This window comes from Lagenorhynchus albirostris, chromosome 11 (genome assembly GCF_949774975.1).
Source record: "Lagenorhynchus albirostris chromosome 11, mLagAlb1.1, whole genome shotgun sequence".
Taxonomy (NCBI): domain Eukaryota; kingdom Metazoa; phylum Chordata; class Mammalia; order Artiodactyla; family Delphinidae; genus Lagenorhynchus; species Lagenorhynchus albirostris.
Genome location: NC_083105.1, coordinates 76,909,390 through 76,925,328, shown reverse-complemented (window position 1 = coordinate 76,925,328; position 15,939 = coordinate 76,909,390). Strand labels below are relative to the sequence as shown.

General features: G+C 34.1%; 1 protein-coding gene across 1 annotated transcript in view; it reads right to left on the bottom strand.

The window, feature by feature from the left end:
* SYT10 (synaptotagmin 10) overlaps positions 1–15,939 on the bottom strand; it is a 74,062-nt gene that overhangs the window by 34,868 nt on the left and 23,255 nt on the right. The window contains exon 3 of the mRNA XM_060165142.1: positions 3,314–3,881. Coding sequence (XP_060021125.1) covers positions 3,314–3,881 — 568 coding nt within the window. The remainder of the gene's footprint in view (positions 1–3,313; positions 3,882–15,939) is intronic.

Sequence of the window (15,939 nt, the reverse complement as noted above, 5' to 3'; positions counted from 1 at the left end):
GCTTCTACTTTTTTTGCCAATAGGTTAGCAACTGTTATTAAATTCTTGTGTCTCCTCATATAGAAATTTTTTTGTATATATAACTGAATATGAATATATATTTCTCTTTCCCATTACAGAAGTAGAGGCATAGGGTACACACTGTCCTCCAATGTGATTTTCCCTATGTTGAAGATATTTATGTTAGTTGAAGAGCTGACTGGCTTGCCATATTTGTAATATACAGCTCTAAAGTGAAAACTAATTTTTTGCACAGAATAAAGACACGCCTTTATTGTTTTCTTTTCATTCAACCTGAAATTTAAAAAAAACCTGCTAATTCCTGATAAAAATATTAACCCCTCTTGCATAGAAATAATTTATTGGTAATAAAATTATAAATACATGATACGTGCCTCTTGTTTCAACCATTTAGGATTTTTTAACAATAAATTTAAAATATTTCTGGTTTATTTTACATATGAAATTGTGCTACACACTGAATAATTTTTGCCTACAGAAAGCAGTTAATGTCAACAAATATAACCAAGCATATCAAAAGGTACATCATTGCACTGTTCTTTTTTTCTTCTGGGAGATTTTTACTAACATACATTCTTTCACTTGGCCTTATATGCAAATATGCTAAGTTATTTATTCAACAAGTATTTAGTGAGGGCATATGACTACATTACTTTCTTTCCTTTCTCCTTCTTTCTAGAACATTCTATAATTTGTGTGAAATTACTTAAAATTAAAGACGTGTGAGTAGGAAAAGACAGTTTCTTAAGCAAATTTCAACTCACATTATTTTTTTCATTTTTATTAATCTGAGAATATAAAATTGTTTAATAATTTTTCAAAAGCTTAAGAGAAGTTTTAATTAAATACTACTTTAACCATAAAGATGATGCTAGTGTATATTGTGAACTTTGGTCCCGTAGTCAAGAAATTTAGGTTTCATCACTATCTTCGCAACAAAAAAGTCATAAACAGTATCTAGAACAGTGTGTGGCTCAGTGTTCCAGTTAAAGAGAAACGTCGTTTGACTAGAATAATTTAATAATACATTTTATTATCTGCATACTTCCTTTCATATCCAGAATACTGAAATGAAAATGTCTATGCTGTGGTAGGCAGAATAAAGGCATCCCTAAAGATGGCTGCTTCCTAATATCCTGACCTGAGTATGCTACCTACATGGCAAAAAGGACTTTGCAGATGTAATTAAGATTATAAACCCTGAGATGGGAAGCTTATCCTAGATTGCTCACGTGGGCTAAATCTAAACCAATGCCCGTGACTGCTAGAATCTGGAAAAGGCAAGGAAATGGACCACCTTAGAGGCTCCAGAAAGGAACAGAGCCCTGCCAATACCTTGATTTTAGTCCAATAAGACCTATGTTGGACTTCTAACCTACAGAAATATGAGGTGATAAACTTGTGTTATTTTAAGACACTACATTTGTGGTAATTTTTACAGCAGAAATAAAAATTTAATACTTCAAGCACATGGGAGAGTTGAAAATAAAATTGAAGAATTCATTAATATTTACCAAAAAACCCAGTTTATGTTCTATTAGCAGTCAAAAATTGAAGCTTCCACAAGGGATTCTTACTGTTTTTTAAGGACCAGTATGGAATACAAAAACTTATGAATGTAAAAAAATAATCCACTGTCAATCACCTATAAAATTATGTAAATTTTTAGACTTCATTTAGGGGTTACTTACCTGTACCCAAATATATGAACAAAACAGTTTTTTATGGTAACGTTTGTTGCATCCCTAGTACTTACAGTACGTCAAACACAGAGTAGGCAATCAGCAAATAATTGTTGAATGAATAAAAGAAGGACTAATATAAGATTGGCAAATCAAGAGAAATAACCTAATAATTAATAATTATCTGCATTTGTAGAATTCTACAGAAGGTGTCATATATTTAAAACAGTAAAATTCACTCTTCACCACTTTTATCCCTGTAGGAATATAAGTAATAAAGTGAAAAGAAAATGAAATCAAAAGAGCCCCAATGTGCCTTTGAAATATAATCCAGTTTGTTCCCTAATAGATTATCATAGTGGAGACCATGAAATAAAAACCCAATAATGAAAATTTAATAACCCTAAATACTGGTTGTACTTAGTAAAACATTAATAAAGGGAAAATACAAAAGGAGCTATTTTGCATTTTAAAAAGTTTTCTTATTTTTTAAATAATCCCTGTCACTGTCCAAAACTTCAACATTTCTAGTTTATAATTTGTGGTAAAACTTAGACAAAAGATGTTAAGACAACCTGGTAGTAAAAAATTAAATGCCTTCATTTAAAAACTAATAAATGAAAAAAATTTAGCAATCTAACCTCCAAAGAGACCAGTTCCCTAATTGTGTTTCTCTAATTCTATTCTGGACAAATAATCTTGAATAAAAAAGAGATTTATGTATAGAGAATGCAACAAATTTTTAGTCTAACAAAATTTATGCCTAATTCAAATGTCCAACAAAAAAAGAATGGTTAGGAAAATGGATCATATATTTAAACATCATGTACTAAAACATATATAGCACAAAAAAAGTGAGTGTGAAAAAATTTAAACTTGGTTTGATCTTAATTATTTTAAAACATTCATAGAAAAAAAAGTAGAAAGAAATATGCCAAGTTTTTACATATAATTCATGGCATTATGGATTATTTAATTTTATGTTTTTTACCCTGTTTCTAAAATTTTCAATATTAAATTATTTTATAATCAGAAAAAGCATTTTGTAATGTAAAGGAAAAGTTCTAATGTAAACAATTACTTCTTGATCATTCAGCGTTTCAAATGCTATAATCTTATCAATTCCACAAAATCTCCTGAAGGAATGGGCTGTTTTAGACCAAATCAAGGAGTTTCCAGTGGCATCAAAGTACGTTTTAGGTTTAATCTGAGGAACAAAATCATCTTAAATAATGAAAGTCAATAATAACTATGAGGAAATTGAGTGCTGATAATAGGTTACAGATAAATATTTTACAAGAGAAAAAGCCTATTTTTGGCAAATTACCAGAAATCTCCAATACAGTGAAGTAATGAATTTCCCCAAACAGGAAGTGTAGAAACAAAGGTTAGATGTTGAAGGAAAAGATTATTTTATTTATACAATCACTAATGTTACCTACATAGTGTTAAGTGTCTGAATTATTATGTATGTATGTAATCACATACTCTGTTTGCAGGTATTTAGGACATAAATTCCCTAATTTGTAGAACTAATGTGGGTAAAAATTAGTTTTATATATCACTGTAGGTCAAATAAAAAGGAATACATTGGTGGAATTATAACTTACTGTGGTAGCACAATGAATATCTTTCCATACTGTGGCTTCCCTGGAGAGATCAGAGGCTTCAAACAAATTATCAAAAATCACTTCCCCAATCATGTCATGTCTAGAAAATCTGTCAAAATCATACACACCGAAATGTAGTTTTCGGTTGCTTAGTTGATCATATGCTACAGGAAACTGAAAAGTTTCATCAAACACAGGATTTAAAGTTTTTCTGTGCACACGGGTCTGAAATTTCTTTTTCCTATCTGGAAGAAGATACATCTTCACGTAAGGGTCAGAAGTTCCTGTGAAGTCTTTAGCAGGGAGATCTAAGGCTTTGATAATTTTAACAACTAGAAGTTCATTTTCATAATCATACTGGAGGGTGAAGTTAAGCTTCCCACAGGTTTTGACATCTTCTTTCTTGTTGCCCTCAGAGTCAACTGATTTCTGTTTGTAGAGCTCTGGTTTTATTCTCCCAATGCTGGTTGTTGTTTCTCCTCTTTGTAAAATGGGTTCTGTGCCCATGCCAAAATCAACACTGGAAACCTGCATTTGCCTTGGTAGGTGTCTTCTGAAGGAATTGTGTCTGTACACACACACATACACACAAAATCGTTTAAGTAGATCATTTTGATGATAATGTTATATACAGTGGCATATAAACTCTACCCCACACCCAGGATAATGGGAGCATTATATCTACAGCAATAAACAGATGGACACACACACACACACACACACACACACACACAAACACACACACGAGTTACTTTTGAAAAACCAGGAATGCAATATTCAAAGAAAAACTCTCCTAAAATTATAGAAACACCTAAAACACACATATATACATTTTTATGAGCTTTTGGTATTTTTATGTACCATAATAAGCACAAAACTTTTAAACACAATTGTAAAGAAAGATGATTACCAAAAAAGTTCAATATTCTACAAAATGTTACCTGGGTGTATCTAGATGTAAACATTATGTAAACAAATCATTCAGATGGCTGATTTCTTTTCATCTGGATATTTTGGTCTTATGAATTTCCCATTTTAGTGATGACAATATTAAAAAACATAAGTCCACATATTCTTATGCTGTGTTATTTCTAATACTTAAGATAACTAGATGAATGTGTATTTTTCAAAAGAATATATAGTTATGACAGAAAAAAATGAGTACATTTTCCTTTTTTCAACATGGAGTGGGCTTCAGAAACTCTTAAGGATTAAAAGACTGTAGAATTTTAGAGTTTGGGGCTAAATAATAGTTCTTAAAATTCAAACTGAATGTCCTATACTCACTGTTACTATTTATCTCTCCAACATTTCCAGAACATTAGGTATATCAGCTTACTAATGGCTCATAAATGTGACTTGCATTAAGATCTGCTTCTCATAGTTTCTCCATGATTTCTAGCGTGAGCTATGTCAATTTATGTGTTTCCTCAAGGTCTGGTTCCAGGTCTTTTGTTCTTTTCTCTTCTCAATCACTCCATCAGACTAATAATCAGTTTTGGGGCTATAATTACTACCTTTAATTTGGTGATTCCCTAGATATATCTCAGATAGAGACAAAATCCTAGTTCCATATCTCTTTGTCTTGAAGGGGGATTTCTAAACAAATGTCCTAATTTTGCCCCAAACTCAAGCAAACTAATTATTTTCTCTATTTTGCTTTCAAACCAGTTCACTCTTCCACAATCTCTGACAATAGCTCTAACATTTTTGTCAGTCACTTATGCTTGGAATCCTGCATTATGCTTGTTTGAATCACTTTTCCTTTATTTCATGGGATTTGCTTAATTTTCTAAGTCCTGTTGATTTTTTGCTTTGAGACATCTCATATAATTGTCCATTCTACTCTATTTCCATTGCTATTTGGTCCATATCCTCATCATCTCATACTTTGCTTTCTACAGTAGCCTTCAGCTTGGCTTTCCTTCTTTCATCTCTCTCTTAAATTCAATGTCTCTCCAGCACTTACTTCAAAATCCTTTATGCTTGTTGTTATACCTTTTTCCACTTGATCATAATTGAAAAATTATTTCTATATAAAGAAACAAACTAAGATAACTTTATCTCAGATGAGGGAATAAGCTCCTAATTAAAACTATACTGAATTTAAGACCCAATATTTTAGTTTCAGTATCTAAGTGAGTATATACGTAAAAGTCTTTACTAAGTTACTTAAAGCTTGAAGTGATCTGTTTCCCCAGATTGATCCTCAGATTGACCCCATTTTAATGCATTGAACATGCTATGAAATGTATTTTGATCCTGAATCTATTCCAGATATACAAGATCAGAGGCTTAAATTAGGGTCAGGGAACCATCAGGGAGCATTTAAGAAATAATAAGAATTTAGAAAGGAATACAGGTAGTATGTGTCGCTGTGAATTATTAAAGAGGTCTAGTATAATCCAGTTAATACATTCAATATTCTTAAGAGATTTAGAATATTTTACTAAACAATCTAATATTTCTGCCAAAATCACTTTCACTTATGCAACAATTTTAAATTTTTTTTTATTTTTGTGAGCAAAAAGCCCCCAAGAAATTAATTCCTTTTTTAAAATAAATTGATCTATAATTTCACCTCCCTAATGCTTTTCAACATAATATAATTTAAGCTTCTATCCTCTTCCTAAAAATTCAATAATTTATTTCTTATGCCACTGAATCTAAATGGGCAGCTGTAAAGCCCCTTCTAACAAGAATCAAAAAGCAGTAACATTTTTGTTCTAGTAAGCCAGTGCCCTAATTATAGAGTAAATAGTTCATGTTTTAAGTCACAGTTTAGCTAGTCAGTTAAGAGAAGCTTTAATTATTACAATGTTAAACTATTGCCATGACAACACAGATCCTCTTTATCTTCTTGAATTTTTTTTTCTCTTTTGGAATGACAGTGGTAAGTGTCTATTTAGTCTCACACAAATACCAACCAATTAAAGTACAGGCCATTTGACTGTTACTGACCGCACTCTTACCCTTCAAACCTAGGAAGGCACCGCATAAGTACTTTTCCATATGGAGAAGGAGAAACTTTTCCCACCCTACCTGAAACATCTGAGAGTAACTACTAGATATAGTCAATATTATCTGATGCCATAGGAATAAAATGTATTAATATGGTAATTTTCAAATATTTTTTTCACCAACAGATCCTTTCTTTCAAACAAAATCAGAGACCAGAAGTTCAACATGTATGGACAGAGCTGCTTTGGTTAATGTGTGAGTAGAGTCCTGGAATCTCACTGGAAACCGTGCCAAGTTTTCCACACTACCCAGGAGAAAGCTCTTGAAGAGGATTACACTGAGATGAGATTAAAAAAATGCTGGACTGAAATCAGACTATAGTTTGGTCCCAGCCTCCCTATGGAGTAACAGCAACTTTGGGCAAGTCACTTCACTTTTTTGATGTGTACTTTCCTCATCCATAAAACCATCCTTTCATAGTTGTGAAGGTCAAATGAGATATTACAGATAACTTTGAAACCTACCATTTTTCATACTGCTAATAATTATCATTAGAGTTTAGGACACATGGAGCTAAAGGGCAAATGCCATAATGAACTCTCTGGTTCTGACAATCTCAAATCTAGGTTTCCTGTTTGGGGATACAGAGTTGGCACAAAGTCATTCTTGTGTGAGCATGTCCTGGTCTACCACCCTGGACAACAGATTCCCTCTGACTCTCACTTCTCAGCTGCAGCAGTTCTTTCTTCCTTAAGTGGGAAACCTATATCCTCCTACTCTTACTTGCAGTGTCTTTACTAACTATTAAATTTATCTTAGGTACTGCTTGAGAAATAAGAGGTGTGTTTTATTTGTTTATTCAATATATTTACAAGGAGTTCATCTCTCTTTGCTTTAATATTAATAATATTTATATAGGAAACTATCACCATATATTAAAAGTTGTAACCCTGTTTTATAGCTAAGGAGGCTCAAATAATAAGACTAAATTAATTTTCTGGTAAACAAAGTTTTCATCTTTATTTGTTTCCTATTTTTTCCATTCAATTTGAAACAATGACAAGAGTGACTCATTCAGCACAAAAATATCTGAGCATATACCATGCAGGGCACTACATATATGAAGGCAGACTAAGTTGTATAATATACCACAAGGAATTTTTGAAATTAATTCATTGTCTGATGTCAGCACAATCCTCTATATCTTTAATCTCTTCTTTAAATGTTCTCACATTATTGCTTAGTAGAAGCCTGATTCTTCCCCAAGGACAGTTTGCTCTGTGCCCCTCTCATGTGGTGGTTGATATTTTTGCAATAATCCTTGTTCCATTGGTCCTAGAAGTGAAGTTGTCCATTCCTCTTGTCCTTCATTACCACATTCACATCATTCTCCCTAATACACCACTCCAGGCTCTAAAACTCAAGTCAACAGATCATATCCCCATTACCACTTATTGTTAGTCATTTACTAATACTCAAATCACTCCCTTTAAAGTGATTTTAATCACTTGGTTCACTAACTCTCTTTGACAATGTTTTTGCTTCGATTCCTAGCAGTGAACAAGTTTCTTCCAACTACTTGGCCTCTAGGTTCTTTTAATTTCTCTCCTCTAATAATGTTCTCTATTTACCTCAGTTACTACCATGTGCATAGCCAGATTTCGTCATTATTATTAGCTGCAAACTCTCCACAACCCCAATTTCACACATGCTTCTCTCTGAGCAACACCTCTTTCCAGCTCACACCCTCTTATACTCCAATTCAAATAACTTTTCCAATTCACAAGAACCTCCAATACACTGATTCTATCACTATTTCATAATCCCTAGTTCCTTGATGTCACTTTTCCCTTGTTATCCAGTTTCATTTCCGTTGTTAATCAATAGAGCCACTCTCACACATACATTCCCAATTCTCTTGTTGCTCTCTACCTTCTTAGTTGCAGGGCAAAACCACAGTCCTGGTTGAATTCAACTTTCCATCATTTCTATACCTGTACCTGTGCAAGTGAATACAACTAGAGAAAAACATAAAAGAACTCTCAATGTTCCATTTTAAATTCATGACCACATTCCTCATTAAACCCTAACACTGAACAGCAAACCATTCTCCCTCTCAAACTGCTAGATTCACAAGACTATTTCACACCTTCTCACCTTTCTTCAAACCTCTAACACCTTCCTCATTCCCAATCTCAATTAATGACCTTACTTCCTATTTCACTAATGAGGTTGAAGCAAAGAGCAGAAATCTTCCACCTCATCAACCCTGTTATCAGCATCTGTATCCATATATTTTACCTTTCTGATATGACTAATTACCCATGCTATTATCTAAAGCCAATCCCTCCACTTGTATATTAAATCCCATTTTCTCTCATGTCACCTTCAAGACTGCTCCTCTTTGCTTCCTGCATTATTAAGTCTGCCTCTTTGCTGGATTATTACCATCAGCACAAGAGGATACTGTTATTTCTGCTATCTTATAGGAACCTTCCATTCATTCTACTTCCTCTCTCTGTACTGCTGTTTCTCTAGCACATTTGCAGCAAAACTCCTTGAAAGAGTTGAGGATAGTACATCCACTGTCCAATTTATCTTCTCCCATTCTATATAAACTCACTCTAACTAGTTTTTCACATACCAATTCTGACATAATAGCTCTTGAAAATGTCAATAATGTCTCCCCGACATTGCTAAACTCAGCGGTCAATCCATGGTCCTCACCCCACTTGACCTTACAATAGTCACCTGACAGTTAATCACTCCTGATTGTTTACATACTCTCTTCACTTGGCTTTCAGGTTATACCCTCCTGGTTTTCCTTCTTCACTAGTCTCGACTTCTCAGTCTACAATGCTGTTCCTGATGTCTTAATATTGGAGTACTTCTGGGATTCATCTCTGGTTTTCTCTTTCTTATCTACACTCACCTCTCTGATGATATCATCTCCTGGCTTTGAACACCATCTCTATGTGGACTCCAAGTTTATGTATGTTTCGCAGATTCTCTCCAGAATTCCAGAGTTATTATCTGGTTGCTTACTCAATTTTTCCACTAAGATTTCTAACAAAATCCTTAAACACAACAGTCCCATATCTCCTGTTTTTGGCTCCCAAACTCACTCCATTCACAGCCTCATGTTTATCAATTTTATCTTTCCAGACGCTCAGGCCAAAACATGCAGTCATTCTTGACTCCTCTTTTCTTACTCATATGCCCAAGCTAATGTGTCATAGTCTGTTTGTTCTATCTTCAAAGTATATCCTGAATCCAATCAGGGTATAGATATATATATCCATCATTAACTACCATCTCCTTGCTCTGAACCAACATCACTTCTGGCCTGGATTACAGCCTCCATAGTGTTCTTTCTGCTTCTATCCTTTTGCCTCCTTCAATGTATATACCCAAAACAACAGAGTAATCCTTTCAAAACAAGTTAGATCATGACACTCCTCTGATTAAAAACTTTCTGGTGGCTTTGCATGTTACTCAGAGTAAAAGCCAAAAGTGGTTTGGGTCCTACTACCTCTCTGATTTTTCTCCTAGCATTCTCCACCTGGTTCTCTCTGCTACACCTACACTGGCTTCCTTGCTGTGGTTGGGACACAAAAGGCAGATTCCACCTTCAGGACGTCTGCAGTGGTTCCCTTCTCCACAAGGAAAGTTCTCCACAAACACCAGCATGGACCACCCTTCCATCTCCTCATTCAGACCTACCAACCCCTTTATTTTGCACTATTATTTTCTACAGAACTTATCATCTTCTAAAACATCATGTAACTGACTTAGTTATGTTGTTTGGTTCCTCTCCACAAGAATGCAGGTAGGGAATTTTGAGTTTTGTTCCCTAATGTGTATCAAATGTCTAGAAAAATGCCTGGCACATAACAAGTGTTCTATAAATACTGTTGAATAAATAAGTCAAAAATTTTCCCTGAAGAATTTAGCCATATGACTAACAATCCAATCATAATAAAAGCTGTTTCGAGAAAAAACTGGTTTTCTTCTCAATTATGCAATGTAATGCTTAAAATTAATTTAAGTAACTTATCTTTATTCTACTCAAAGAATTGACAGGAAACTTGTTTTTTAATCGTAATTAAGGAAATGAATGTTCTTATTCTGTAAATACTTGTCCCTTGGCCTTTCACCATGTTAAAAAAAAAGGTTTACAAATCATAACAAGAGATGATAAGCAATTGCTTTTGATCCAGCATATATTTAAAGGAATAGAGTATGAAGTAATTAGGTTGGTAGTTTTTGATCTACAAATAAAGTTCTGAGGACATAATATTTTATATTAAAGAAAAGAAGTAATATAAAATGAAGCCTACATTTAAAAAAACTCAGAATAACTACTTGTCAGAATAATAAATCCAAGAATATTCTGTTTGGTATTGCTAGGTCCCTATAAGGTCTTTTGACCTTAATTATGTATTCTAGCTCTAAATTTCTATGCTCAATTTGTCATTTAGGCCTTCCCTTACTTGGAAGTATGTTGCTGGCTATCATGAGCCTCTCTCCTAGAGAGGTCAGCTAGGATTTGAAGAAAAATGTTGTAGTCCTCCAACTGAGTTGACCTACCACCCTGGGTCTCTCCTTCTGTTCCTCCACATCTCCTTGAGCATACTGTAAAGAGTGTATTGAAATCACTTGTTTCAGATGTACCTTCCAATCCCCAACCCTTCTACTAGTAGTCTTTATAATAGCATAACTAAATATTATTAATCTTTTCATGAATTTCATAATAAACACATGCTGGGATTCAAGAAATGTCTGTTGGCGTTTGTATGAAATAATTTACTACAAGATTCTTGTGACTAATAAAAGTCAACTTCCCAAGAATTATTTGTACTATGAAGAAGAAGGTCCTAATCAATTTATAATTAGTGCTTGTAAAGAGGAGATAATATTTATCAGTGCCAGAAAACAAACTCTCCAAGTTTGAATACATTTTATAAGGTTTTATCTCTGACCTTGGATCAAAGAGCCACCCCATTTCAGAAGTTAGTTTATATACCAAATACATATGTTTCATAGCGGAGATTATTTAACCACCTCAAGCACCGGCACAGCATGTTTTATGAACTTTTATTTCAAGGAGTTAGATCTCAGGTTCTCTATTGTTCTGGCCAAGCACTGCTTCTTGATATCCTAGCTGGTTAAATACCATTTAAATTCTTTCTTTGTGTAACATCTTGTCTTCCTCTCCTTACAGTATCTTGGAATGAAAATTGCAATTTTTGCTATCTTTTGAGAAGGACTTAACTTTTTAAAAAATCTCAAAGAAAACTATGCACTCTAGTATTACATATTTTTATGTAATTCTTCATTTCTCTTTTAACAATCTACATTGAGTGCTCTTTCTGACTTTATGTGTGATGATATTAAGAATTACTTTTCTAAACAACCATAGCTAATTGTAAATCCATCAGCACATATGAGTCAATGATTTCTTTCCATGTCATGCTTTTGTTCATGTTCAAATGGATCTGTCACTAGGTTTCCAAATTATTTTCAGTAGGTACTTAGAATCCTCTCTAACAGTGGCTAACCTACATGATTTCTCATCCTCAACAAATATTTTGCCGCTTACAATTCACCTCATTTCACACTATTAATGAATGCACAGAAAATAGGTCCTCATACTCATCCTTGGGAGTATACCATCATTAACCTTCTTCTAATATTAGCACTGTTTATCTCACCATCTGATACTGTCTTTAAAGAAGCAAAGCAAAGTGGAGAGATCATCAGTCAATCCAAATCACTCACTTGATGCTTATTATGCACCTACCCAGTGAAGAAATTAGGAGCACATTAAAGTGGGTTATACAGACTTGTTCTTTGAGAAATTAACATCTCAGGTCTGGCACACAGCTAGAGCTCAACATTAAGAAAATAAATAATTGCTAGACTGTAGCTATGGCTTTAAAGGACAATAGCTTATAATTGGACAGAAAAAGATGCATTTTCCTTAAAGATCTTATAGTGGATAAAAAAGAGTTTATCATTCTAGACAAGGGAAGCAGCATAAGCAAAAGCACACAGGCAGAGAGTTGAGGTCTACAGGAGGATGATAAAAAGACCAAGCACCCTTCTAACTGGCAACCATGAAAGATCCATTTGGATAGATAAAATGAAGTCATAAAATTCATTTACTGATTTTTTAAAATTCAACAAATATACCCTGAGTTCCTACAGTGCTTTGTCTAGGTATCAAGATCAGTACAGAAATAAAATTGGCAGGTTTTCTGCCTAAGAAGGCAGTGTAGAGCTATATGTGTGGGGCAGTATGGACTCAAAATGTTATAAGATTTTTATCATGCCTGAACTACTATATTACTTTCAAAATAGATGCCTTTTTCTATGGTCTGTCCTACAAACTGTTGTCAAATTAATTTTCCTAAAACACAGCTCTTTATCCAAGGGACTCTTCTGCTGCAAATATTTTTGACAGGACAGACCTTGAACAATTTTGGCCATGATTCCAAGGCCTCCTCAGACTTTAATTCCAGCTGACTTTATCTTCCATTATTCCTCCACTGACATCTATTTTCTGATCAAGGCAATGTACCTGCTGTTTTCATGATAAGATTTGCTGTTCTGTGTCTTTTCACATAAAATATTTCCATCTGGAATGCATACCCTTTTCCAATTGTCTTTATGTGAATTCCTAGTTTCCTTTGGTCTCAGTTTAATGGGACTTCTCCATGCCTCAGCTAAAAATGATTTTTCTAATTATCTTAATTCCACATTCTCCACCACATAGTTTGCACTTGTAGTTCCTTATATTGAAGTTGGTATCTTATCTCTCTGCATTATGTTGTGGATTTTTTTCCAGTTCACTAGAGTTTGCAGAGTGGACAGAGTATGTAGAATACACTGACTATACCTAAAAGTTATATCTGCTGACTGTATCTACTGAGTAAGGCTATTGGATGAATCAACAGTCAATCAAGACAGATGTGATAATAATGTTAATAATAAGAAAAACACAGACGTCTGTTGGGTTGTTTGGCTGCCAGCAGGCTGATGGGGCCGAATGTCCAGGTATTTGAAAAGGAGGATGAGAACTTGGGAAATGTGGCAGTTTCCAGCAATGCTGTTAACTAATCAAGATGCTGCTTAAGAATAGTGACAAATAAAACTTGAGAGGATATGTCATCTATTGTCTGAGCCAAATAAAATGGAGTCCCAACACCAGACTAGAGCTAGGATATATTAATAAGGTGAGGAAACCAAGCATTAAAGTTAAATTTACTGTGTGTGCGTGTGTGAGTGGTGGGGTGGTGGGCAGGGGGCGGTTCTGATTTGCTAGACCTCAGTGAAAAGTTAGCATTTGAGCAGAATAATCTGATTTATAATGATGTGCCCTGGATCTCTCTGTCTGCATAATAAACTCAGCAATTTCCCCTTCCTCTCTATATAAAGGTAATTTTTAGTATGATGAAGTAATTATATAGATGAGGGGTTTTGAGAACTAGGAATAATCAAGTTTTCTACAAGGAATTCATCCCAAGGCCAAATAGATTAAACTCATGACCCTTGTTATTCGTGATAACCACATATAATTCCACATTTCTAACTGAGCAGAATGAGCAGGAAGTGGCCCTCATTCTCCAACCTCCAAACTACCTGTCCGCAGCAGACTTTAACAATCTTTGGTTGCAAAAATCCATATTCCCTTGGCTTTAACTCTTAAAACATGTTCCATCAATCTGGATAAATCTGAATTCTAACTTTCACAAGCTGCATGGCTTTAGGCAATTTTTAAACTCTCTCTGGGCTTCAGTTAACTCACAAGTAATGGGGATAATTAATAATACTTACTTCATACAGGCTGGCAGAGGATTATCAGGAAGGATGCCTGGCACAGTGACTAAATTGCAGGCACTCAAAAACAATACTTTTTTTTCTTCCTTCTTCAGCCACTCATAAACAAGGAAATTCAAAGAGGTCAATGAAATTATATCAAAGTTCTAGCAGAACTATGAATTTGTATTCCACTTTTTCTCTTAAGAAAATATGAGATGTACATGTACAATCCAATTTTTAAGATTGAGAGAAAAGTTTTTTTTTTCTGATTTCTTCAATTTCATGTAATAACTGAGAAATCCAGGGCTAAAATGACCTGTTGTCATTCCCTATTGCATTTCATTTCTAGAAAGCAATTCTGCAACCAAAACCAAGTCTTCACACATGTCTTCTCAGTATGTATTCTTTCATTCTCCCCTAGCTAGGGATAATCAGATAAGCTGTATGTTTACATTCAGCAAATAATATTTTGGAGATAGTACTTCATTTTTCTGAGGTTTCCAAAAAAAAATCTGCACAAAGAAAGGCAAGCTATTTTCATAGTTTACCTCAATTTGTCTTCATTAATTGAGTGTCCTTATGTAGGGTGCATTTATCAACTAAAAGAGTTGAATAATTCTGAATACTAAGTTGATATATTGTCATAGCCATTATCAATATTTTAAAAAAATGTTTTGTAGGTTAATTGAACATTTTTACCCTGAAATTTCTGGGTATGTTAAGGCTTTATTAAATACCATAGTTGACCACAGTTTTCAGTTCTGATAGTAACGACAATGAAGTAACCAACCACATGAGATAATTTTGAAGCAGTTTTTCCTATAAATATGAAGAAGTGACACATGGGATAACTATTTTATAGTTAAATATCCATAAATAAATTTAAATGAATGTATACTGGATTATAAAAATGAACCCAAATGCACTGCTCAGGAAAACTTGTCAACATAATAACTAAATATGAGGCATACCTTGGTTATAAAATTTAAATAGCTCAGAAAAGTATAAGACCTCCATCCATCCTCCTTACCCCAAAGTTTCTCATCCCCGAAGTAACAATTATTCTTACTCATCCCTCTGGAATTTATTTCAGAAAGAAGACAAGTTATTTATAGATACAATCCTTTTTTATTTTATAAAAGATATATTGAATATTCTTTCAATCCTAGTAGCAAGCATGACCCATGAAGTTTTTCAACTTGATAGATTTCCAAACCCACAAAAAGTATGTCATGTCAGAAAGCTTGGATGCATCTTTGATTTAGAGAAGTAGGAAGGTAAGATTAGGAAGTCAATCAGTTAGCAGAAAACAGCACTCACCCCCATTGCTATTGATTTTTACCCTGTCCTAGTGTAAAATTAGTTGCTACTTCTGGGAATCAGAGGAACACTGCTACTAACATGTTTTTCATGTTAAAGATTGAAGACCATACTTAGTAGAAAAAATGTTTTTTCACAAGAATCTTTTTCCCTTTACAGTTAACACAATTCAATACACACCACAGCAAATTATTTTCCTCCAAGCAAACTTCTGCTGATTTTTCCAGGATGCGTTAAAATGCACTTCCTTAAAATGTATCTCCTTAAGGAGGTCTCCCTCTTCCTTCCTTTCATGTACACGCCTTGCTATGCTCGATATTCACCAAAGCTCTTGTGGAACTTACCATACTTTCACCAGTATAAGAGTTTGGTCTATGTGAGTTCAAATAAGCAATGAAATTTTCCAGCAGTTTATGGGGTAGGTGCTAAACAACTGTAGACGAAACATTAGTCTCTGTTACTCAGTTTTGACTGTGAACTTGTGGATGATTTCATGAAACGCATTGCAAATGGCTGTTTTC